The sequence below is a fragment of the Narcine bancroftii genome, chromosome 11, assembly GCF_036971445.1.
Source record: "Narcine bancroftii isolate sNarBan1 chromosome 11, sNarBan1.hap1, whole genome shotgun sequence".
NCBI lineage: Eukaryota > Metazoa > Chordata > Chondrichthyes > Torpediniformes > Narcinidae > Narcine > Narcine bancroftii.
The window spans coordinates 10,432,828-10,458,617 of NC_091479.1; the positions used below are offsets into that span (position 1 = coordinate 10,432,828).

A 25,790-nucleotide genomic window follows, 5' to 3' on the forward strand; every position below is an offset into this window, starting at 1 on the left:
ATCCTATGCAATAATGGATTATTAATAATAATCAACGCTGGCTTTTAAAAAATACGACATCACGAAATGGGTGTGGGCATTCCCTCAAAACACTGGGATCCACCTGAAGGAACGAGTTGCACCTGTTTCCCACCTTAGTTTAAATCCTTGTCAAACTTGGTCTCTTTATTTAAACGACATAGCATTTGCCCGAAGTGGTCAGTCAGTCACGAACTTTGGCCGCGAACTTCTCCCCCAAACTTTGGTTGGGAGCGGGGCAAAGCGATGCCGCGTCAACCCAACTTGCTCGGGCACCCAGCATGATCGGCCCGCCCCCGGCCGGGGAATGGCCTCCTCATTGGTCCGCCGCCCCATCAATCAGGACCAGCAAGTTCGCTGCCGCTCAGGCATTCGACTGGGCCCAGCCGGACGCATTTGGTTCGTTCACTCCCGCCCCCGCCCCCGGTGAAAGGTTCACCGGACATCAAGCAGGAGCGTCCCTTACCTGAAAGGGGTTGATCTCCACCGGATCCGCGAAGGGATTGGCGTCGAACTCGGACATTTTAGAGCGATCAAACCCCACCCCCCCCTCCTCTCCTCTCCTCCCAACCCCCGGCGGCTCGAGCCGACTTCCTGCTGCCCACCGGGGAGTGCGCACGCGCGGGAGCCAAGCCTCTTGTGACCTCACAAGACTCTCGGCGCGATGACGTCGAGCTTTCCCGACGTCCGGGTGGGTGGGGTCAGAGCAGGAGCTCCCTAGAAGGGGTCGGCCATCCGGCCCATCGAGCCGGTTCTGTCACTCAATGAGATGATGGCTGATCTGATAATAGGCACATCTCCATCTACCTGCCCCCCCCCCCCCCCCAGTGCCTCTACTTCCTCAGGAGTTTGTGGAGGTTCAGTATGACACCAGAAACCCTGGCCAATTTCCACAGGAGTGTGGTGGAAAGGGCACTGACCGGCTGCATCACGCTCTGGTTATGGGGACACCAGTGCTCCTGAGCGCAAAGCCCTCCAAAGGGTAGTGGACCCAGCCCACGCAGGCAAAGCCCACCCCACTGTCAGGACAGTTCCCTGCAGGGAACGCTGCCGTCGGAGAGCAGCAGCGATCATCAAGGATCCACCCGCACCACCCAGCGCACGGCTCAGTTCTCGCTGCTGCCATCAGGAAAGAGGAATGTGCCACCAGGCCCGCACCACCAGGTTCAAGAACAGCTGCCACCCCACCTCCATCAGACTCCTCAACAACAAATCACTTAAGGACTCTTACTTGTGCACTTTATTGATTTTTTCTCTCTCTCTGTACTGCAGTCAGTTTGCTAGCATGTCTTTATTTGTTTACAAGTAACCTCTCCTGTCAGGATATGAATATCTGATTTCCAGTAGGTGTAAGTATTTTGCACATTGATTTCTGAATTTCCTAATGAGGCTTGTATTTTTCATTGAGAAGCTTAATTATACATTTCAGTCATGGCTTTGTTCGAGTACATGTTAAAGTTGTACATGTACAACCCAGCGTTCTCTGGTCCTCGGTGCAAAATGTGCAAACGAGACATAGCACACCTTCAGACAAATTATACATATGCAGTGATGTATATACATATACATTATATAAATAAAACCATAGGACCATAGAATATTACAGCACAGAAACAGGCCCCTTTAGGCCTTCTAGTCTGTGCTGAGCCATTTTTCTGCCTAGACTCACTGACCTGCATCCCGCCCATACCTCTCCTGTGCAAATTCTTCTTAAATCTTAAAAATTGAGCCTGCATTCAACACCTCTTCAGCTGGCAGCTCATTCCAAGCTCCCACCACTCTCTGGGTGAAGAAGTTCTCCTTGTGTTCCCCTAAACTTTTCCCTTTTCACTCTTAACCCATGTCCTATTGTTTGTATCTCACCTACCCTTGGTGGAAAAATCCTACTGATATTTACTCTGAATATCCCCCTCATCATTTTAAATACCTCTATCAAATCTCCCCTCATTCTTCTACTCTCCAAGGAATAGAGTACTAACCTGTATAATAAATATTTAATAAATATTAGAATCACGGAGGGTTTGTTTGAGCAGTTCTTAATTATTCAGCAGTTTCACTACGTGTGGGATTGAGCTGTTTCTCAGACTGATGGTTCTGGATCTGATACTCCAGTAGCTCTTTCCGACGGCAGTAACTGAAAGATGCTGTGTGCGGGGTGGTAGGGGTCCTCAAAGATTTGTGGAGTTGAGCAACTTCATTCTTTTCTGGAGTGAGGAACAGACTCCCTGCTGCTTAACAGCCTGGATGTTGTCTGGATTGGAAAATAAGTCTTATGAGAACCATGGCTAGCAGAACTAGGACATTTTTCTTTGGAGCAAAGAAGGATGAGAGATGACTTAATCGAAGCTTACAAGATTCTGAAAGGCATAGATAAGGAAGATGGCCAGCTCTTTTTGTTCCCAGGGTGGGAGTAGCAAACACTAGCGGAGATCTGCACAAAGTGAAGGAAGGGAAGTTTCGGGGAGACGTCCAGGGTAAGTTTTTTTTTTACAGAGAGTTGTGGGTGCCTGGAATGCCTTGCTGGTGGAGGTTGAAACATTGGGGGCATTTAAAAAGACTCTGAGACAGGCACATGGATAAAAGATAAATAAAGGGTTATGAGGTAGGAAGGGTTTGATTTTTCATTTCGTACAAATATATAGGTCAGCACAACATCGAAGGTTGAAGGGCCAGTAGTATTCTGTTTGAATTCCCATCCCAATTTCACTGCAACTTCATTGCTTCCTGTTTGAGTTCCTGTTTTTAATAGCTATTTTTCAATTTAGTAGCCTGGAAATTTAGGAATGATTAGGTGGAGTGCATAACCCCTCTCCCTCCCATAATTGTGTTATCTTATGGGTTATTTTGACAAAAGTACCCCTGTTTGGCTTCAGCAAGAAATCATTGTGTGACAGTAAACTCATTATGATATGTACATAATAAGGCAGATTTGATTAATGACCAGGAGACAAATTTAAATTCCACTGCTGTTGGAGATTGTAAATTCAATCAATTTATTAAATCACATGGGAATGTATATAACAAAAGAAGCTATTATGATGTGACCGTGATATTCATGAAAACTCAGTGAGTTCATGTCCTTTAAGAAAGGAAATTTGCTGACTTCATGTTTCTCCAGCAATATTGTTGACTCAGACATGCCTTAGCGAACCACTCATTCGGATCAAAACTATGAGAGACCTTCACTCTGTGGTAGCATTAGTCAAGGGTATTCTTGTGTGAGCTGGAAAAGAAAAAAGCAAAACTTCCACAGATTTGATGAAGGATCCAGGGCATGAATAATTTCCTGTTTTTATTGTTTTTTACAAATGTTGCCTGGCTTGTTGAATTTTACCAGCACACTTGGTTTGGGATTCCAGCATCTGATATGATATGAGAGATTACGATCAGATGGAGATACCAATACCTCCGAGCGCAAAGCCCTGCAAAAAGTAATGGACCCAGCCCAGGACATCACAGGCAAAACTCTCCTGCCATTGGAGAGCAGCAGCCATCATCAAGGATCCACACCACCCAGCGCACGCTCTGTTCTCGCTGCTACCATCAGGAAAGAGGTCTCGGTGCCACAAGACTCACACCAACCAGGTTCAGGAACAGCTGCTCCCCCTCCACCGTCAGACTTCTCCACAACAAACTCAATCAGGGACTCATTTAAGGACTCGTACTTTTGAATGTTATTGATTTTTTTTCTCTCAGTATTGCAAAGTTTGTTTACATTTCTTTATCCGTTTACATGTGTGCATTGTGTATATTTTTTTGCACTACCAATAAGTGGTAATTCTGTTTCTCAGGGTTGTAGGTGATGTCATGTATGTACTCTGACAATAAATCGGAAATCGGATCATTCATATTTGGACTTTTTGTATTTTCATGGGCAGAAAGTTGGGCCTGTAACTTTCAAACTGCAACAAAATACATCTAAGACAACTCAAAATCCATTAAAGATTTTTGAACAGAGACATCTTTTTGCAGGGCTTTGCACTCGACGGTATTGGTGCCTCCAGCTGATCGTAATCTCTCATATCATATCAGATGCTAGAATCCCAAACCAAGTGTGCTGGTAAAATTCAACAAGCCAGCCAACATTTGTAAAAAACAATAAAAACAGAGTAAATGTTTCATGCCCTGATGAATCCTTCATCAGATCTGTGAAAGTTTTGCTCTCTTCTTTTCCAGCTCACACAAGAAACTGCAATTTCACACACTATTGACACTGGACAACAATGGAGATGATGAGAGACCATTTCAAGCTGGACGCAAAGAATAATTTCAGAATTGCCGTGTCCTGTAGGTAGTTGGAAAAACATTAAATTAACTTTTATTCAATTTAGCATGTTTAATCCTGTAATAATGCTGACCCATTGCGTCGGGACCTAAAAAATGTTTTTGCCGCTGATTTTCGTTTGTACTCAGCATCTGATGCCTCTAGTATCAGTGTCCAACAATAATCGGCCCCATTGGTGGATTCCAGTTGCCCTGATGCTGCTTTTCCAGAGTCGCAAGGTCCTGGTGAAACTTTTCACCTAAGATCCAAGTGCGAATGCAGAAAATGAATTTTCAATGACAATTTGGTGTATGCTTGAATTAGTCTAAAATAGGCCAGGAAATCACAAAAATAGGTTATATCTTAAAAAAAATACAGAAGAGGAAATTTTTAAAGTCATTTTCATGATCAACAGCCTAAAAGACTTAAAGATACCTCCCAAAATGTTCAGGAATCATAATTCTCTTTAACCAGTTTATTTTTATATTGAACTACAACTCCCAGAAGCCCGCTGGACACTTTTACGCATAGCGGTGACGTCACCTCGCGTTACGCACAACGGTGACGACAGCACGCACGAAGACGTCTACCTGAGAGGGCAGTGATGGCGGCTGTGAAAGGTGAGGGGGACGTGTCCCGGTGGATGGTTCCGGCTGTTGATGGAGGGACGCGGATCTTTTCCACAGGGAGCGAGGCTCGGCCTTTTACAGGTTACTGGGCCCGGGCCTGTTACCTCCCAGCCCTCCTGCACACACTCCTCGTCTCACCGCTGTACCCCGACCCCTCATCTCAACTCGCCTTGTCTCTCAGCACCCCCCCCTTCCCCGGCTTCCCCCCCCTTCCCCGGCTTCCCCCCCCTTCCCCGGCTTCCCCCCCCTTCCCCGGCTTCCCCCCCTTCCCCGGCTTCCCCCCCTTCCCCGGCTTCCCCCCCCTTCCCCGGCTTCCCCCCCCTTCCCCGGCTTCCCCCCCTTCCCCGGCTTCCCCCCCTTCCCCGGCTTCCCCCCCCTTCCCCGGCTTCCCCGGCTTCCCCCCCTTCCCCGGCTTCCCCCCCCTTCCCCGGCTTCCCCCCCCTTCCCCGGCTTCCCCCCCTTCCCCGGCTTCCCCCCCTTCCCCGGCTTCCCCCCCTTCCCCGGCTTCCCCCCCCTTCCCCGGCTTCCCCCCCCTTCCCCGGCTTCCCCCCCCTTCCCCGGCTTCCCCCCCCTTCCCCGGCTTCCCCCCCCTTCCCCGGCTTCCCCCCCTTCCCCGGCTTCCCCCCCTTCCCCGGCTTCCCCCCCTTCCCCGGCTTCCCCCCCCTTCCCCGGCTTCCCCCCCCTTCCCCGGCTTCCCCCCCTTCCCCGGCTTCCCCCCCCCTTCCCCGGCTTCCCCCCCCTTCCCCGGCTTCCCCCCCTTCCCCGGCTTCCCCCCCCCTTCCCCGGCTTCCCCCCCCTTCCCCGGCTCCCCCCCCTTCCCCGGCTCCCCCCCCTTCCCCAGCTCCCCCCCTTCCCCAGCTCCCCCCCCTTCCCCAGCTCCCCCCCCTTCCCCAGCTCCCCCCCCTTCCCCAGCTCCCCCCCCTTCCCCAGCTCCCCCCCCCCTTCCCCAGCTCCCCCCCCCTTCCCCAGCTTCTCCCCCCCCCATCTCCCCCCCCCATCTCCCCCCCCCATCTCCCCCCCCCATCTCCCCCCCCCATCTCCCCCCCCCATCTCCCCCCCCCTCCCCCCTCTCCCCCCCCTTTCCCCCGCTTCCCCCATCCAGCTTATTTCCTCCCCATTGATATCAATGTTTTGGTAAAGGGTCCTGACCTGAAATGTTTTCACCCATGGATGGGGTCTGTCCTGCTCACCTTTTTGCTCGTTGTTGACTCCAAATTCTAGCCTCTAGTTTCTGTGTGTTTCTTCACTGGCTCTCTCACACAAAATCAAGAAACATAATGGCTGTCTGTAGTTTCTAAATGAAAATAAACACCCTTTTGTTTCCTTGATGTGTCAGAATTATATTTGTGTGTGTTTATTTAGATGTATATGTGCACACATATGCACATAATTTGATTATTGTCTTGTATTTTGGGAATTTTGAGTGCACATCCATCTATTGTGATGGAGTTTGAGTTGTTGGACCCTACAAGTCCTTTTGTGGCACTGTGGTTTAAGGTTTTGAGGCAAATTTTGGATTGCACTGGACTATTGTGAATTGATCTTTAAATTGCCTGTGGCATCAAAGAATCATCTGAAATTTAGCTTCAGACTAGAGTTCTATATGTTCAAATCCAGCTGGCCATTTGCAGAATTGTATTGGCGAAGGGGTTGCTCTGTTAAAGGTGTGCCCTTTTAGATGAGATATTAAACAAAGGCCTCAAATTATTCCTTGGGTGAACTTGGACTTTGAAAGTTTATTAACATAATGTTCCGATGCGCCAATGTTCTTGTCACTCTAGGCACACATGTATGTAAGATACACCACCAACAACAATTTAAATTATATAATGAGCCAGAAAAATAGATGATAAATAAAAGATCCAATGTTACAGTTTTCGTGGCATACTGCAATATTTGCCTGAAGCAACTGGCCAGAGGATCTGGTCAGTGCAGTATTTTTTTTTGTTTTTGAATCTTGCAGCCATGTTTTCTAAATAACAGCAATGACTGATCTTGAAACTAAATTTCACTGCTTGCGAGAGACTTCTATCTTTCTTTGAATTAACTATCTGAACATACTGTATGTAACCAGAAATATATAAAAAATAGTTAATTCAAACATGAAATAACAGGACATGCACACATTGAGAGGAAAATGAAGAGGTAACTTGGAGCATATGGATAATTAGCCGTAATTAAATGTAGCCGTAATCAAATGTACTTAAATTTTAAGTGAATAATCTCCAGTGTAAATTGCTTCTTTTTTGGAATTGGAGAATTGTCTAAAAATGAGCACTGTAAAAGAGAAATACAGTATGCAAATGCATTATTTGTGATTAAAATTGCCTGTATTAAGCATGATCGCTTGTTGTTTCAAGCACACAAAAACCCGCTAGTTTGAGAGTCTGGATTCTCAGGTCATCTGGATTTCTGGCATCCTTTTTTTGGACTTTTACTGTATGTTATTGGTACCCTTGGCTACGTTAAAAGTATTATGTCGGCAGCTAAAATTTTGGCTATTTTTTCTTGCCGATGATTAATGGCCTTATGAAATTATAATTCTGTCATAGCTTGTACTTGCCATTGGCCAAACAAGAGATTTTGGAGGGTTGACAAGCAAGTGCCCATTTTGCGGTATGTTCATTAATTGGGTCAGCGAGATGATTTGCATTCATTTCTTGTGATTTGCATGCTTACATTTTGATTTCTTAATCATTGTAGAGTGCCTTTGTCCTTTTGGGTTGAGAATATCTGTAATGTCAGACTATTCTGATCCTTACTGAACTGTGGAAAGAATAATTGGAAGGCTATTGTTACAAAGATCTATCTTCAATTCAAGATCTATTTTGTCAGTCCACACCTAGGGTCATTATGACAGAGAACAAATGTTTTTTAATGGGATTCCAGGATATTTATTAAGGTGTAGGTAGATTATTAGAAGCATTATAAAAACAGGAAAAAGGTAGTCACTTCATGGCCATTAGTGTTGGTTGGCATCCATGTAATTTCTGCTGTTGTTTGTCATTGTAAATGGTTTTGTAAGTAGTAAATCCCCTGGTATCCGGAATTCAAGCAACTAGCAGTCTCAAGCAACCGGCAAAAAAAAATCGAGGAAAATGTATAAATTAAAAAAAAAGAATAAAATAATAGGTTAAAATATGCACGCTTAAGATTGTAGAAGTAAATGTTTTCTGAAATAACACAAACCTTTGGTGAAGATGGGAGCAAATATTCAGCCCACGGAGAGCCTCGGTTGTGCTTTGCTTGCAGCAAACAGCAATGGCGTAGCCCAGTTTGAAGAGCTGGTTGATGCCACTTGCCGTTGGGGTGATTCTCTTCAAGGGTTTCCTTATTTTTGTTTAGTAAGAGTCGCTCCAGTCAGAGGCTTTATTTGTAAACTTGAGGCGGGGGTTAATTATCTGTAATGTTATTGTTCATTTATCGGATGGCTTCGTAAAGGGAGAGGAACCTGCAGATGTAGCAACGTTTAAATGTTTTCAAAGAATGTGACTGAAAATAAAGTAAAATGCTTTAAGGTTTATATATTCTTGTAAGTGATGTTTGTTCAGTGTAAGTACAGTGTAGTATTTTTGACTTTTAAACTGTTTATTCTTAATGCAAGTGCATTAGTTGGCATCACAAGGGTATTACCAATTCCCCATAGGTGCCGGATACCTGGGGTTTTACTGTATTATAAAAAGGGACATGAGGCAGTCACTTCATGTCCATTAGCGTTGGTTGCTACCCTTGTAATTTCTGACCCTGTTTACCCTTGTAAATGGATTTGTTAGTATTTTGCATTCAGTGTCCTCCATCTCACACGTTTCTTACTGATTAATTCTGTGCAACATTCCTGATAATTGTTGGGGCAATAAGTCTTCCATTATTTAACAAGATCATCAATGGGCTGTGACTACCATATTCCTTGATGTTTTTGGTTCAGAACAATTTGCTGATCTCATCTTTAAAATGTAACAAATATCCACTATCATTTGCCATTTGCAGATTGAAATTCCAAACAATTGCCAACTTTTGGCTAGTGTGTTCCCAGTGTCATTTGAATACTCATCAGATTTTCTACCATTCATTTTCATTTCCGATGTGCATTTTGTCATGTTTTAAAGGACATGACTGTTTGGAAAACTGAACTGTCTTATTTGAGGGATCTTTAACCTACATTAAACTTGAAGTCGTGTCTTGATATTATGCTGCGATTTGGAGATTGTTAGAGCTTTTCGATCTTTTGTTTTCCCCAGTGTTTCCGCTGAAGTGTGCGGTGCAGCACTATGCCTGGGGGAAGGTTGGACCAGAGAGTGAGGTGGCTAAACTAATTTCAAGTAATGATCCCTCGGTAGACATTGAACAAGAGAAGCCCTATGCTGAGGTATTTTGTTCATTTTGCATCAAACAAATTCCAAGGAACTAATTTTAAGTGAGAAGATGTGTTCAATGTAGTTCAAGTTTATTATCATTTAATTGTATAAGTACAACTGGACAAAACATGTTCTTCGGTCCTGGGTGTAAGAACATGCAAACACATACATAGATGTAGCAATTTCTATGCAGTAATATATAAAAATAAATAATTATTGTTAAATAAATAGTAGAGTCTCGAAAGGATTGTATGAGCAGTTCAGTGGTCATTCAACAGTCTCACTGCCCATGGGAAGATGCAGTTCCTTAGCTTGGTGGTTCTGGGTCTGATGTATCTCTTTCCTGACAGGAGTAGCTGGAAGATGCTGTATGTGGAGTGGTAGAGGTCCTTAACGATTTTGTGACCCTCATCAGACAATGATGCCCGTAGATCACGTCATTGGGGAGGAGAGAGACCCTGGTGATCCTCTCTGCCTCGCTTATGGTCCTGTGGATTTACCTCCAATCCAATGCTCTATCTATAGCAACCATCCACACAGTGATGCAGCTGGCCAGCATGCTCTCAATAGCCTTGCCTACCTCTTCTCTGTCTTCTCAGGAAGGGCAGTTGCAGTTGTGCCCTCCTGACAAATAAGGAGATGCGTGACCATTATAGTTCACATCTTGAGTGAACTTTAAAGAATTTGGATCTCTCCACCATAGAGTTGTTGATGTATAGTGGAGGGTGGGTGTTCCTAGTCCTCTTGAAGACCACAATCATCTCCTTTGTCTTGTCCATCTTGAGACTCAGGTTGCTATTCTTGCACCATAACACAGAGGGTGGTAGAGGCGGATTCGCTGACTATGTTCAAAAGAGAGTTAGATAAGACTTTTGTGGGTAACGGAGTTAAGGGTTATGGGGATAAGGCTGGAAAGGGATACTGATGGTAATGATCAGCCATGATCTAAAATGGCGGTGCTGGCCCGACGGGCCAAATGGCCTACTCCAGCTCCTATTGTCTATTTCCATCTCTTCTCTGTAGTGGAACTCATTGTTGCTGTGTGTCATCTGCAAACCTGACAACTTCTATTGGAGCTGGATCTGACGTTGCAGTCATAGGTCATGAGTGGGAACAGGAGTGGGCTGAGCACACAGCCCTGAGATGCGACAGTGCTTGATGGTTCTGCCACAGAAGCAAGAAGACTGGTCTTTCCATTAGGAAGTCCAGAATCTAGTTACAGAGGAGAGGGGTAAAAATACACTGGTGGAGAAGCTCAATCCTTTATGTAGCAAGTATAAAAGTACAGAACTGATGTTTCGGGCATGAGCCTTTCATCCTTGATTATGTATCTTTATCTTAGCTATATAAAGGACACTATTACCTGCTGAGTTTCTCCAGCATTGTGTTTATACTTCAACCCTGGTGTCTGCAGATTTCATGTTTTACTACAGAGAGGAAGGCTGTTCAGTGCCAGTGAGGACAGCTTCTCCACCAGTCTCTGGGGGAACGATCATATTAGACACCAAGTTAAAGTCGAACAGCGGCCAGGTGTATGAGGTGTCCTTCTCCAGGTGGGTTAGGAGGATGGACTGGAGAGACAAGGCTACAACATCATTGGTCAATTCTGTCTGTAGGCAAATTAAAATGCCCATCCTGTCGAGTTCCATGACTTTGGGAAGTGTGCTTTGAAGCATTCCATCGCCAGATGCTCACAGCATTTTATAATGGTAAAGGTCAGTGCCATAGGGCAGTATTCATTGAGGCCTGTTACCGTCACCCTCATTGGTACCAGGATGATGGTGGTGGCCTTGAAACCCCTATGTGCAGGGGTAGATGAGCTCTTGAAGATTGTATCTTTGTGAACGTCTACTAAACTGCTTTATTCATACTATCATTTTGTTTTCTGAAGCTTGACATTCACTGATGGATCATTTCCGGATATTTTGAGCCCTCTGGTTTTCTAGTTTTCTTGGGCCTTGGGAAACTTGCATCTCTTTGTATAGGTGATAATCAATAAATTGGGGGTGTGACGCTTTGATCAACTGAGACCTCATCTTCAATTTATTGTGGGCCTGGACCTTAGCATTTTTTCACAGGCTATACAGTGAAATGACATTTAATCCAGCTTTGCCCCTTCTTTTGTCTGAGATGTGTTAGATATATACTTTAGGGGAAAAAAGCACATGATCTCGACTGACCAGTGTTGCGGTGAAGGTGTGCCTTTTTTGTACAGGGTATTAATTTGACCTGTTAAGAATAGAATATTACAGCTCAGTACAGGGTCTTCAGCCTTTGATGTTGTGCTGACCTACATGTACCTACTAAAAAAAGTTACTAAACCCCTACCTTGTAATCTATTTTTAAAAAAAATTATTTATTTATCACCCTCTGAGCCATATCAACCAATATATTTATAGATGCATCTCTTTAAATATTCACAGTGAGATTTTCTCTTTTTTCCCCCATCTCTCCCTTCCCACCCCCTCCAAAAACAGTAAATATTGGAGATATAAAATACAATAAAACAATATCTTTATACAAAAGGAATACAAACAAAAAAGACGTATCATCTACTTATTCACCTTAAATCTGGTCATATTTATCTTATCATTTTAGGTGGTCCGAGGCTATGAAATATTATGTTACATCTATGGTTCCCAGGTTTCCCCATTCATTGTAACTTTGTCTTTTAAATTATATGTGATTTTTTTTTTCCCAATGGGATACACTTAAACTTGGTTATATATTCCATTAATGTTTATAGTCCTATAGTCCAACATGGCCATCTTATATCTTTATTTTCACTTCTTTTCTGCCTCTTCACCACCTCCATCCCTTTTTTCCATTACTGTTTTTTGTTATCCTTTTTAATTTCAATATATGACAACTCATTTAAGACATGAAATACCCCAACAATCCTCACAAGCGATAACCCTTTAACCCCAAACAAATGAACCTCCCCTCCTTGGATTGCCTCCTGTCCCTTGATGGCAACCACAACTCCCCTTTCCATTTGGTTTGCGAACTTGCTCGCAAGTGTCAACCGATTTCACCCGACCAGCCACTACTCCCATCACGTGACTCCCCTCCCTTGTAATCTATTTTTATTTCTTCCATTTGTCTGTCTCTTAAATGCCCCTAATGTTACAGCCTCCATCAATCTCAAGGCATTCCAGGCACCCACAACTCTGTGTATATATAAAAAAAAACACACTTACCCCTTCACTTTGTAGAGATGTTCCCTGGTGTTTGCTATTCCTGCTCTGTGATAAAGATGCTGGTTGTCCACCTTATCTATATCTCTCAGAAGAATGGTGTAGACCTCTATTAAGTCTCCTTTCCTTCTTTGCACCAAAGATAAAAGTCCCAGCTCTGGTAACCTTGCCCCATAAGACTTATTTTACAATCCAGGCAACATCCTGGTAAATCTCCTCTGCACCTTCTCCACATCTCCCACATCCTTCCCTGAATGAGGTGACTAGAACTGAACACAATATCCAAGATGTGATCTCACCAGAGATTTGTAGAGTTACCACTCAATTCTTGAAGTCAATCCCACTATTAATGAAGCCCAACATCCCATAAGCCTTCTTAACCATCCTATCAACCTTCGTTGTAATCCTGAGAGGTGTATAGATTTGGACCCCAAGGTCCCTCTGTTCCTTCACACTGTTAAAATGTCCAACCATTAACCCTGTACTCAGCCTTTTCGTTTGACCGTCCAAAATGCATCACCTCACATGTTGCCGGATGTGGAGGTACAGATGTGGACTCAATCCAGTCCATTGTACAGTAAAACTCCTGTTATCCCAATGCAAGCAACTGGCAGCCTCAAGCAACTGTCAAAAAAATTGCGGAAGAAAAAAAGCTTTAAAAAATACGTAAGTTTAAAATTGGCGCGCTTCACTGTTCACCAATCATGCAACCTGCAGTCTCAAACACATAAAAATTCACTTATCCGGCATCTACCAATCCCCAAAGGTGTCGGGTACTGGAGGTTTTTACTGTAATTCTATTTATGAAAGGTTTACATTGCTCTGCAAACATTACCAGACTTTCTCAACCTCACTCCATCACAGCATTCAATAAATCAAGTAATCAGAATATATTTTGCCTCCATGATGCAATCTTAAAGTTTGCGTTAAGTGTTAAAATTCTGGTGGCATTACTTCTGTGCTTTTTGGTGAGCTTTGAAAGGGCAGAAAATGAATTTGTGCATTAATCAAGTTTATTATCATCTGGTTGTACAAGTACGACCCAACGAATCAGCGCTCTCTTGTCCTCGGTGCAAAACATGCAGACACACAACCAGACAGAACACACATACAGGAATACAAATGCAGGACAAGTATTTAATGGATACAAATAAATAAATATGAGAGTCTCGGGTGGTCAGTGTGAGTAGTTCCTTTGGTCGTTCAGCATTCTCACTTCCCGTGGGGAGAAGTTGTTTCACAGCCTGGTCGTGCTGGCTCTGATCCTCCTGTATCGCTTTCCCTTTTCTGCTTTGGACAGCTTTGATTCATACAGGCGAGGAAAAGTACTGATTTAAAAAAAAATGTGGCAATTTAATATAAATTAAATGTACAATTACTTAATTATTCACAAGAGTGCATTTATTTAGGGTGTTATGTTTACAAGCAATGCAAAGATGAGAAATTCATGTGCAATATAATTAAACAAACATAATTTACAATGTGGAAATTATTAGCTAGCCTGTTAAATGATGCTGTTTTGTGATTTTTCTATTAGCTATGGATGGGAGCTCATCCCAAAGGAGATGCAATCATATGCGACAACAGAATTTCCCAGAAGACTCTTGGGTCATGGATTTCGAAGCATCCTGATTGTCTGGGCTCACAGGTGAAGGATGTTTTCCAAGGACAGCTGCCTTTTTTGTTCAAGGTGCTCTCGGTCAACATCTCATTATCTATTCAAGCTCATCCAAACAAAGTAAGCAAAGCACCTTGTGCACCGAATAAACAATCTCATTTATGGCATGGAATATATACAGTAAAATCCCTGTTAGCTGGAATTCAAGCAACCGGCAACTTTTTTTTGGAGGAAATAAATAAATAGATTGAAATTTAGAATATTAAAAAATTTAATTAAAAGCTTAAAATTGTATAAGTTCTCCAAAGCAACACACAAAAACCTTTGGTGAAGATGGGGGAAAGCATTCAGTCAGTGGAGCATCCCGCCTGCAGCAGCTGTTTCAATAAAGTTGCGTTTGAATAAAATGGCAGTGCCCAGGTCGATGAGCCAGTCGATTCCACTCGCTGCTCAGGCGACTCTCCCAAAGTATCTCCCTATCCCTGCCTAGTAAGAGTCTTGAACTCTATTAGTATTAAGTAAGGCTTTAACTGTAAACTCGAGGGAGGGCGAGTTAATTATGATGGTGACAGGTTAGCGCAACATGACTGGGGTTCGAATTTAAGTTTTGTAAGTTATGGGAATTACCTGATTAAAATGAACTTTACACAATTAAGGACTGCTATGCTGGGTTTTTTTCCCCAAATTATTTTATATTTTGCACTGTCTTTTGAACTGTTTATTCTTAATGCAGGTGTATTAGCTTGGCATTGTAAGGGTGAGTCTCAGGCAACTGGAAAATTTGCTCATCTGGCATCCGCAGTTGGGGTTTTACTACAATTTTGGGGTTTTTTTTGTACTCCCAAATTCCAAACAAAATTGTCATAAAGCTGAGAGGTTTTGCCTGGAAGATGAATGCTGTTGAACTGTATCACGTACATAAACAAGATCATCTCTATTATCCATGTCAGCTTCCAGCTGGTACATTCCATTTGATATTTCCCCTTCACTGTATCCCCATGTAACTTGTACCTATCTATCAATGATTTAAGTTTCTTCTGCCTCTGGCCAGATTGCTACTTGCAGTTAGTTCTGTTTTGCAAAGTAACACAGCAGCAAATGAGGTGGCCATGGAAGGTTAGTGTGGCCATTGGTGCAGGGTGAAGAAAACTCAATGGCACATTCCATTGGCTTGGGCGTTTGACTGTACTTGGCTTGGAATCCCTAGGAAGGAGCAAAGGGACTTGAGTCAGCAGGAAGACAACGAATATAATGTTGCCATTCCTTTCTAGAGGAAGAGCACGTCACAGCAGGGATGTAATGTTAAACATTATAGGGCACCGGTGAGACCTCACTTCATGTACTTAGTGTACAGTTTTGGGTGCCTTATTTGAGAAAAGACATGCTGGCACTCAAGTGTCTTCAGAGAAGATGGGATAGAATGAAATGGTTAGCATATGGGGAACGATTGTTGGTTATTGGACTGTACTTGTTGGAGTACAGAAGGATGAGGGGGAATCCTCATAGCAACATTTTGGAAAGCTAAAAAGCTGGGACAGAGTAGGTGTGGCGAGGCTTTTTCCCATCGTAGGGGAGTCTAGAACAAGGAGATACAACTTCAGGATAAAAGGGCATCAATTTAAAAGAGATGCAGAAAATTTCTTTGAGTCTGTGGCACTTGAGGTTGGGTTTATTTAAGGCAGCAATTGACAGGCATTTAATTAATCATGGCATCAAGGGCTACAGGGAGAGAGCTGGGAAGAATACAAGAGCAGTGGGAGGATGGATCAGCTCATGAGCAGATCGGCCGACCTGCACCTATATCTTGTGATCTACTCCTGGGCGCAATCCAAAAATTTTAAAGTAATGAAACATTTTAAAGTAATTTATGGTTTTGGATTTTGTGTCCTGCAGGAGTTAGCTGTACAACTTCACGCTCAGTTTCCGGATCGATATCCTGATAAAAATCACAAACCAGAAATGGCCATTGCGCTCACTCCATTTGAAGGATTGTGTGGATTCAGACCCGTGGAGGAAATCATTGGATTTTTGAAAAGTAAGATGTGAAACATCCCTGTTTTGTCCTGGTAAATCTCCAGGAAATCTTTGAGATAAAGCGACAGGTCAAACACCATGTGCTTTTTCTCCATATTGCAAAGTTTAGCCCCCCTGTTCCTATGTCTCTGTGCGAGCTATGAGCACACAACAACAGGTATCAACTTGGTTCATTTAGTTGAGACTCATGTTTCTGAAACTGATGTTTCTCGGTTCAGGCAGTGTTACTTTTAAGCGTTGGTGTTGGCTAGAACAAATGAGGAGAAGTTGCACGTTCAAAAATCTTAATTAAAAAAATTTTTTTAGAAATGTAGGATAAGTAACAGGCCGTCTGGCCCACGAGCCTGCGCTGCCCAAATATACCAATTGACTGACAAACCCCATATGTTTTGAGGATGAGAGGAAACTGGAGGAAGCCCACGCGGTCATGGGAGAACGTACAAACTCCTTACAGACAGTGGTGGATTCAAACCTGGGACTCTGGTGCTGTAGAGCTGACTGCTACACTAACTGTGTCGTCCATTGTTGGATCCAGTATCCATAAAAAGGTAGTGACATGTTGTGGGCGAAAGGCCAATGTTCTTCTCTCAGTCAGTGCCAGCCAAGAAGTGTTCAGTGGACATTCATTTCTAGTTTGGATGGGGAATACCTATGCACATTATTTGCTGAATTCAGTTTTTTTTACCACATGGAAGGAGACCAATTGGCCCATTGAGTCTATGCTGGCCTGCAGAACTATCCTATTTCTGCTGTAACGTATTCTCCTGACATCCCCGTGAACCTTTGTCCGATTGTACCACTCACTCACAAACTAGGGGCCATTTTACAAAGGCTGATTAACGTTATTAACCTGCATGTCTTTGGGATGAAGAAGGAAACTTGAGCAACTAGAGCAAAGGCGCTTCCACATTGACAACAATTAGTAGTCAGGATTGAACTATGGTCACAGGAGGTGTGAGGGTAGCAGCTTTAATAGCTGTGGTCCTGCACCACCCTCAATGTAAACAAGTGTATATTAATAAAGTAGTTATAAACTGCTTTGAGATGGATTGAGGAAGAAGCATTGAAGTAATATTTCTACTACCACCACATTTAAGATTTTAAAAGGGACAGACAGAGTCAATGTGGATAGGCTTTTTCAATTAAGAAAGGGGGAGATTCAAACTAGAGGGCATGGTTTAAGATTGAAGGGGGAAAATTATAAGGGGAACATGAGGGGAAATTTCTTGACGCAGAGGGTGGTGGGGATGTGGAATGAGCTTCCGGCAGACGTGGTCGAGGCGGGATCATTGGTTACATTTAAGGAAAGACTGGATCGTTACATGGATAGGATGGGACTAGAGGGGTATGGACCGGGTGCTGGTCAGTGGGACTAGGAGGGTGGGGATTTGCTACGGCATGGACTAGTAGGGCCGAACTGGCCTGTTCTGTGCTGTAAGTGGTTATATGGTTATATTTAAAATTTATCAGTGCAAATGTTCCAAAGTAATTGGTACCATATATGCAGGTGTTTAGGATGATCCTCGAAACTTAAAAATGTTGCCTTCAAATCGAGTTGTCTTGTATGTCGGGTCTAAAATCCAAACCTGGACAGTGAAGTCTCAACACCACTGCCGTCTTCCCTCTCCCCACTGATTTCCTATTCCCATCCTGCTGGCTCAAACCCAAGTGTTTGGGATAGGCTCTGGGCACACTCTAGCACCTTCCTTGCGCTGACTCACCTCCACACAAGTGTCCGGGACAGGCCCGAGGTGCAGTCTAGCACCTTCCTTGAGCCAACAGCCTGACTCTCCTCCACACAAGCGTCCCAGTCAGGCCCTCGGCACACCTTTCTCACACTGACAACCCTACTCACCTCCACACAAATGGTGACAGCGAAAAGAATGCCATCGGCTCTGTACAGGTTTTAAATGGTCTGTTATGGGAGCCGAAGGTGGTTTATTTTTAAAGATGCTAATAAAATTAAAACCTTAGAATGTAATTTGGTATTAAAATATTGTGATAGCATCACTCCATTGGTCAGTGGTGCCAGACTTTTGGGTGGGGGGGGGGGTTGTCCTATACAAAGGGTATAGCTCAAAATCTACATTTTAGGTGGTAAATCTGGGGGGGTCATCCTATACAGAGTCGCCCTGTAAGTCAGCAAATCCAATTTTCAATTTTTCTTAAAATTAGTTTCAATTAGACCTGCATTCTTCAACAGATATCCTGATGTTGTTTACCGTTTTTATTTCCAAAACACGTTCTTTGTTGCAGATGTCCCAGAATTTCATGCAGTTATTGGTAATGAAGCTGCAGAACTGCTTGAAAATAGCTCAAGCGACCCACGCCAGATATCTGATGCGTTGAAGAAGTGCTTTACTGTGATGATGACCTGTGAAAAAAAGACCTTTGTGGATCAGCTGAACATGTTGGTGAAGAGGGTATTGGAAGAAGGTTTGTGGTTTTAGCATAATTGTGTAAAAGCCAAATGCAAATTAGTTTGCAGTTAACTCAATGTGCAATGAAATATCAATTGGTTTTTATAGCAAGTTTGCTGACCTATGGAATTCTCAAGTAAATACCTGCATTTATCTGCAACCTCGCAGTTGTTGGAATGTCTCATGAACACAAATGACGCAGTCATTGTTCAGCAAGCAGCCATTTTACATGTAGCAAGATCCCACAAACTGCAATTAGCTGAATGATCAGGTTTTGTCTGAAAAAGAGAGAGAGAGATGTTAATCAGGAAGTTGATGGAACTCTTCAATTGACCACATGAACCTTTTGCTATTTGCCCTGCCGGATAAGGCCTTGTGACAAAGCCATTGACTAATCACTGATGGATCTACGTCCTCTGCAACCTATCTGGATCCTAGCAAACTGGTACATTGTTTTAAAATAAACATTCTCACTTTGCCCATTACTTTAGTCAAATATTTGTTTCCCCGTTTACTTTTTTTTTTCAAACCTCCACCAATTTCAAAAATGAAATCCATCTTCACACATTTGTTCTAAATTCTGGTTTTTCCAAAGTGACGTGGATGGTGAAAAAAAAAGCAGAAAGAACAAACCTGACAGTAAGTTGATTACTATTCAGAATCAGAATATGTCATGAAATTTGTTTTGTGGCAGCATTACACAGTGCAAATATCGCTCTAAATTGCATTCAAAAATAAAATAATTTTGTGCAAAGACAAGAGAAAGTGAGGGAGTGTCTATGGTTCATTGTCCATTCAGAAACTGGATGGCGGAAGGGAAGAAGCTGATTTTTGTACCATTGGATGTTCAAGCTCTTGTACCTTCTTTCCGATGGTAACAGTGAGAAGAGGGCATGGCCTGGGTGGTGAGGCAGTTTTCTTGTAGATGTCCTCGATGGAGTGAAGACTGATGAGTTCACAACTCTAGTTTTTTTCCTGTCTGTGCATTGGCTCCTCTGTACCAGACAGTGATGCAACCAGTCAGAATCCTCTTCATGGTACACCTGTAGAAATTTGCAGGTGTCTTTGGACACATACCACAGCTCCTCAAACTCCTCACGAAGTATAGAGGCTGGGTGAACTGTTGTGATTGTATTGACAATGGAGGCCCCAGGACAGATCTGGAAAGAAAGATGGGTCACCTTTCCAAGGAATCCTGAATGGAGCCAGCTAAAATACTGTCCTTCATTTGGAGTATTATTGGGTCACCAGTATTTGCAATTTTTGGATGCTTTGTACTCTTTAGTGTATTTTAATATTTTGCAAGCCACAGTTTGGAATTAACAAGAGCCTTGTGTAACATAGCAGCTGCAGGCAAGGACATGGCAGGAAGTAACGGCGAGCTGCTGCTGAGGTTACATTCACAGTTTCCTGGCGACGTTGGGTGTTTTGTCATCTACTTTCTGAATCTGGTGAAACTGCAGCCTGGGGAATCCATGTTTCTGGGAGCAAATGAACCCCACGCTTATCTTCATGGTGGTGAGTTTGGAAATGGACAGAATTGTTAAGGGCCACATTAATTCGCTGTTTCAGCTTGTGTTTGTGTTCAGAATAGCTTCTTCAAGGTATCAAAATTTTGTTAGGGCGCCTACTTACATTTTACTCTGACCTTGATAAAAGGCTCAAGCCTGAAACGTTGGTTTTGTATCTTTATCGTTGTTGTTTAAAAGTCCACTATTTGACCTGCTGAGTTTCTCCAGCTTCGTGTTTTTGGTGATACTGAAGAGCTTCATTTTTTATAACTCTGCAGTTTATTTCTGGCTGCAGTTGAGAAACAGTTGTGGACTAGCTGGAAAGTGCTAATTAATTTTCTTTTGTCTGTTCTAGATTGCATAGAGTGCATGGCATGTTCTGATAATACTGTACGAGCTGGCCTCACTCCAAAGTTCATCGATGTTCAGACCCTCTGTGGAATGCTCAACTACACGCCGGCACCAGCGAGTGAAAAGATCTTCCCGTTTATTCCGGATCCCAGTGATCCATGTGTTTTTTTGTACGATCCTCCAGTGCCTGACTTTACAGTAATAAAAATAGAGGTATGACTTGTGCTCTTCAACCAGACTCCTCGAATACTCGAGGTTCTGCATTTCTTTTCTGCTTCTTCCCAGGATGCATGTAAATAACTGCACAGTGAACCAGTTTCTATTCTGTTGACTCCAAAGTAAGTGAGTGCTGAGAAATATTGATGTCAGCTATCTGGAAACTTAGCACCGTGCTGCAACTTGCCTGCCAGCCAAATTACAGATTTTAATCTTGATGATATTGTCATAGATAGTGAAGTCCAGGTACTTGTTGCTCTCTGAGTGTAAAGGACCCATCAACTCATCTTTAGATTTAGGGTAAAGAATTTTTTTTTAAAAAGTCCTCTTCTCAGGGGAAAGCTTTGTTGGTAGTGTCCTTTATCTATAACCATTGTAATTTTATAAACCTCAATCACATCCCCTCTCTATCCCAGGCAGCATGTTGGTAGTTATCTCTGCACCCACTCCACTCCATCTTTTTAAAAAAATTCTGTGGTCAGTAGGATGCACAATACAAGGTGTGATCTGACCACAATTCTTCATTGCCTTTAAATAGCAGGTACTGAAGAGACAGCAGAATCTATTAAAGCAGAAGAGGTATCGGTGCCACAAGACTCGCACCACCAGGTTCAGGAACAGCTGCTTCCCCTCCACCATCAGACTCCTCAACCACAATCAGGGACTCATTTTAAGGACTCTTACTTTTGCACTTTATTGATTATAGTTTCTCTCTCCGTATTGAACAGTGTGTGAACGTTTCTTTGTGTCCATTATTTTTTGCACTACCTAAAAGTGGTAATTCGTCCTTGTCCGCAGGAAGAAGAATCTAAGGGTTGTCTGTATGTGATGTCATGGATGTTCTGTGACAATGAATCAGAATCTATTAAAACATAATCTACTGGAGGAAGTCATTAGGCCTTGATAAAGGTTCTGGCCTGAAATATTGACAATTTCCTTTTCATTTCTATTCCTGCTTAACCCTCTGAGTTTCTCCAGCTGATTGTGTTTTTCTCCAAATCCAACATCTGCATATGAATATGTTTGCAGTAAAAACCCAATGCATGAGAAACTCAGTGGGTCAAACTAATGCCCTTTGCGTTTTTACTTCAACGATGGAGTCTACAGATTTTCGCATTTGCAGAAATCTAAAGTTTCACAGCACCCGAAAACATTAGAAACTAAAAGAAAATCTCTTTTAACCCAGGTTCCAAGTTCAGTGAAACGATACACAATTTCTTCCATTGATTCTGCAAGTATCCTCCTTGTGATCAGGGGAGAGGCTTCAGCCACTGCGGCGCACCCATCTCAGATCAACATCCGACGAGGATCCGTCCTGTTCATGGCTGCCAATGCGAGTGTTGACCTGTGTATCAACTCACTGGATGGAATGCTACTATTCAGAGCTTGCTGCATGCTGTAACATCTAATTTCTCATGCAATATCCTTAAAATTAAAGAAATTGTATATAGTGGCACTAGAGTTTGATAGATAGATTGTAGTAGTCTATTTGAAAGGCCAGGTTTTTTTTTTGCCCAATTCAAATCTTTACCCAACTAATTGGTGATTAGCCATTTTGCCACAAGAATATCCATTTGATCTTTTTTCCATTATTGCTCATGTTTGCTTCATTTCAGTTTGATGTGAATCAGCTCTGTATTGCAATAATAACAAATTTAAGTTCTGAATTGTTCATCTCTCACTCCTCAGATCCAAGAGATTTCTGTATTCATAATGCACAGCCTGGCTCTTCCACAATGTTTTCCAATTATATAATTTGCTGATAATCTTCTGCTCATCTTCAGGGTAGTGGAAAAATAAGATCTATTAAATTAACTTTAAACCAGTGGTTCTCAACCTTTTTCTTTCCACTCACATACCCTAAGTATTCCCTATGCAATAGGTGCTCTGTGATTAGTAAGGGATGGCTTAAGGTGGTATGTGGGTGGAAATTAAAAATAAGAAAGCCACTGTTTTAATCATACCGCATTGACTCGTTATGTGCACGGTTTCAGAACTCCAAAGGAAATGGACCAATGACAATTTTTCTCAAGCAAAATATTTCAGTAACAATTGGGTCAAGAGCAGTGGATCTCAACCTTCCCTTCCCACTCACGTACCACCTTAAGCCATCTCTTACTAATCACCGAGCACCGATGGCCTAGGGATATACTTAAAATGGTACGTGAGTGGAAAGAAAAAAGGTTGAGAACCACTGCTTTAAAGCTTTTGAGTTCTAGTGCCAAGTTTGATACACTGCCGTTGGACAACACTGGACATGTGCTGTAGAACAGCACCGTTTGAAATCAAAATGAGGGAGGAAATAATGTTTAAACAAGTTCAAGCACCGACACTTTAATGGCATAGACCAAGCAGTAGAAAGTTGCCTGGTTACTTCCTTTCCCAGTCAGGCAAATTACTGCTCATCAGTTTAGCCTCAGAGATGCAAGATATAGTCAATTATATAATTTCAGTTTATAGTGAATAACATTCTTGATGATACTCAGTTCAGGCTTTGTCAAGGTCATTCAACTCAAGATCTTAATCCCTTGGACTCTGTCCATTTTTAACCTTTCAGGGTATATAATCCGGACTGGGTCTGTGGGTAAAATGCCGTATGAAAGGTTGGGTACAAAACCAGTCCTGGAAAACGGGGACACAGAGTATATGCATTTGTTTGTCCTTTTTAAAACTGGGGACATGGAGTACTTGCGCTTGTTGGTAGTCCCTGAAAACAGGGACATGGATTCCAATGGGTTAACTCAAACAGTCCAATTCAGGTGAAAAGGGAAACTCCAGAGTGCTATTGGCAAGTGCTATTTGATTAAGTATGGTTGTAGTAAATAGAAAGCAGGAGGGGGCTAGGAATTGGGTGTGTGGTGGAGTCAACCATCAGAGGGAATCACTTGTCAATAATGTGAGTGAAACATGAAAGTCTGCAAATGCTGTGATTATAGTAAAAACACAGAAATCCTGGAGGAGCTCGGCAGGTCTCGCAGCGTCCATAGTCCTTCAAGGGTTCAGGCCCGGAATGTCAGTGATGTACATCTTTACCTCCTACCTGCTGAGTTCCTCCAGCATTTCTGTGCATTCACATGCCAATAATGCCCATATTTTGGGAATGAATTTTTAAAAAAAGGATGGACAAGCCAGTCTTGAAAATTTTGCATCTTGGTGAAATGTTAGAGCAAAGTGTTTTTCATGAATGTGTATCTAATTAAAAGGCATTGAAGACAAACTAACGTGCACTGCATTTGCCCATAGTTTTATGAAGTAAACATTTACCTCCGATCTTAAATTCGCCATGCTGCCATAATATGCAGCTTCTTTCAAATTCAAACTGAGGGAGGAAATAATGTTTCATTAAAGATATAGTTGGAGAAGAAGGGAAGAATAAAACATTCATATTGTCTGGCTTCCACCAATGACTTGTGAGGCTGGTTTTTTAAAATTTAGACATACAGTTATTTCGGCCCATGAGTCCGTGCTACCCAATTCACCTAATGAGCTACCCCCAGTACGTTTTGAATGATGGGAGGAAACTGGAGCCTCAGGAAAACCCACGCAGACACGGGGGTAACGTGCAAACTCCTTATAGGCAGCGCGGGATTCGAACCCCAGTCCCAATCACTGGCGCTGTAAGGGCATTACACTCACCGTTCCGCCAACTGTGCCACCCGGTTTAAGTGAGTTGATGTTCTGCCCACTTGCGATAGGATCAGATACTATTTATTGTCACTTAATAAAAACAGAAATGTAACGTTACCTTTGGTTTGCCATGAGCCCCTTACAGTCAGAGAAAGAGAAGCAAAAGAGAATATCCTCAGAGACACTGAGTGTCTGTGGATTCACCTCCAGCACTCCTGCAGGTGCACAAGACTCCAGTTCAGTTCAAACCATTGGCAACCCGAGCCCAGATCCAAACCTCTGACACGTCGAGGAACCCTTCAGTGCCTACGGCCCTTTGGGAGCCCTTCTTGCCCTCGGCACCCTCAAGAATCCTTTGTGTATGTGGTTCCCATGAGCCAGTCTCCAGTAGTTTTGGGTGTGGAAGGAAATATCAGTTCTGGACTGACCTTTGATGCGTTAATCTTGTCAGTGTTTGTGTATTTTTATTTTACAAGTTTGTAATCATAGAAGGAACATCGGAAGTAGGACCAGGACTAGGCCCAAAAGGCCCATCGAGCCTGCTCCACCATTCAATACGATCATGGCTGATCTAATTTATGACCTAACTCCACCTACCTGCCTTCTCCCCATATCCCCTAATTCCTCTATCATGTAAAAATTTATCGAACCGAATTTTAAATATGTCTAAACCTCAACCACTTCCCTGGATAGAGAATTCCAAACATTCACTACTCTCTGGGAAAAACTATTTTTCCTCATCTCTGTCCTAAATCTACTCCCCCGAATCTTGAGAATGTGTCCTCTCGTTTTAGTTTCCCCGGCCAGCTCAAAAAACCTTCCTACATCTATCCTATCCATACCCTTCATAACCCTATATGTTTCTATAAAATCTCCTCTGAATTCGAGCGAATACGATCCTAGATGATTTAATCTAGTAGTTGGATGTACTCTCTTTAAGTGTGTACCTGTATTTCCAGTTGGAGATTGGGATAAACGTGATCCATAACAGAGTGAGGAAAAAAAGATTTGAGTTCTTGCACAGGTTGAAATAAAATGTGATTTTTTCATATCAAGAAAATCATTATTTCAATTAAAAAGTAAAAACATAATGCTGGAGAAACTCAGCAGGTCAAACAGTGTAATTTATACAGCAAAGATCAAGATACATTACTAACATTTTGGGCTTAAGCCCTTCATCGATTTCAATTTAATGAGTACTTAAAATTGGCAGGTAAAAATATTGTTAGAAATTGTACACAGAAATGATGAGGAAACACGGCAAAACAATTGGTATGTGGAAAAGGAAAGATGGGTTTGAGTAAATCTGACCAAAGAAAAATCAACTTTCACACAAAAATGCACCTGTTGAAAACCCCAGAGGTTATTTTTCTTTTCATCTTCCCCAGGAGCACTGAGGTGCTCACTTGGTTTAAAAAAAAGATAATTGGCAGATGTGAGAAGACCCTTCTGACTTTTAACCCAACGACCAATGTTCCCTGTAGACACCATAGTTGAAGTAAAAACACAAAATGCTGGAGACGCTCAGTAGGTCAAAACTGAGCTTCTCG

The 25,790-nt window shown here is 42.8% G+C and overlaps 2 protein-coding genes across 6 annotated transcripts in view; one reads left to right on the forward strand and one right to left on the reverse strand.

Moving 5' to 3' along the window:
* The window catches only part of LOC138745487 (secretory carrier-associated membrane protein 2-like), a 30,382-nt gene extending 29,791 nt beyond the window's left edge, over positions 1-591 (reverse strand). The window contains 1 exon segment of the mRNA XM_069902558.1: positions 485-591. Within this exon segment, the coding sequence (XP_069758659.1) occupies positions 485-541 (57 nt within the window). The 5' untranslated portion in view covers positions 542-591.
* Positions 592-4,848: 4,257 nt separating this feature from the next.
* Positions 4,849-25,289, forward strand: mpi (mannose phosphate isomerase). Of its 5 annotated transcripts, none has more exons than XM_069902565.1 (8): positions 4,849-4,902; positions 9,150-9,277; positions 14,001-14,201; positions 15,975-16,116; positions 18,372-18,551; positions 19,880-20,053; positions 20,402-20,610; positions 21,800-25,289. In XM_069902565.1, exons 1-8 carry the CDS (start codon positions 4,887-4,889, stop codon positions 22,013-22,015), a joined length of 1,266 nt encoding a protein of 421 aa, XP_069758666.1. In that variant the 5' UTR covers positions 4,849-4,886; the 3' UTR covers positions 22,016-25,289. The 5 variants fall into 5 exon arrangements, with proteins under 5 accessions (XP_069758666.1, XP_069758668.1, XP_069758664.1 ...); XM_069902563.1 differs by lacking the exon at positions 4,849-4,902 and adding an exon at positions 4,909-4,992; XM_069902564.1 differs by lacking the exon at positions 4,849-4,902 and adding an exon at positions 4,909-4,992 and having other exon boundaries at positions 19,883-20,053.
* Positions 25,290-25,790: the final 501 nt, after the last annotated feature.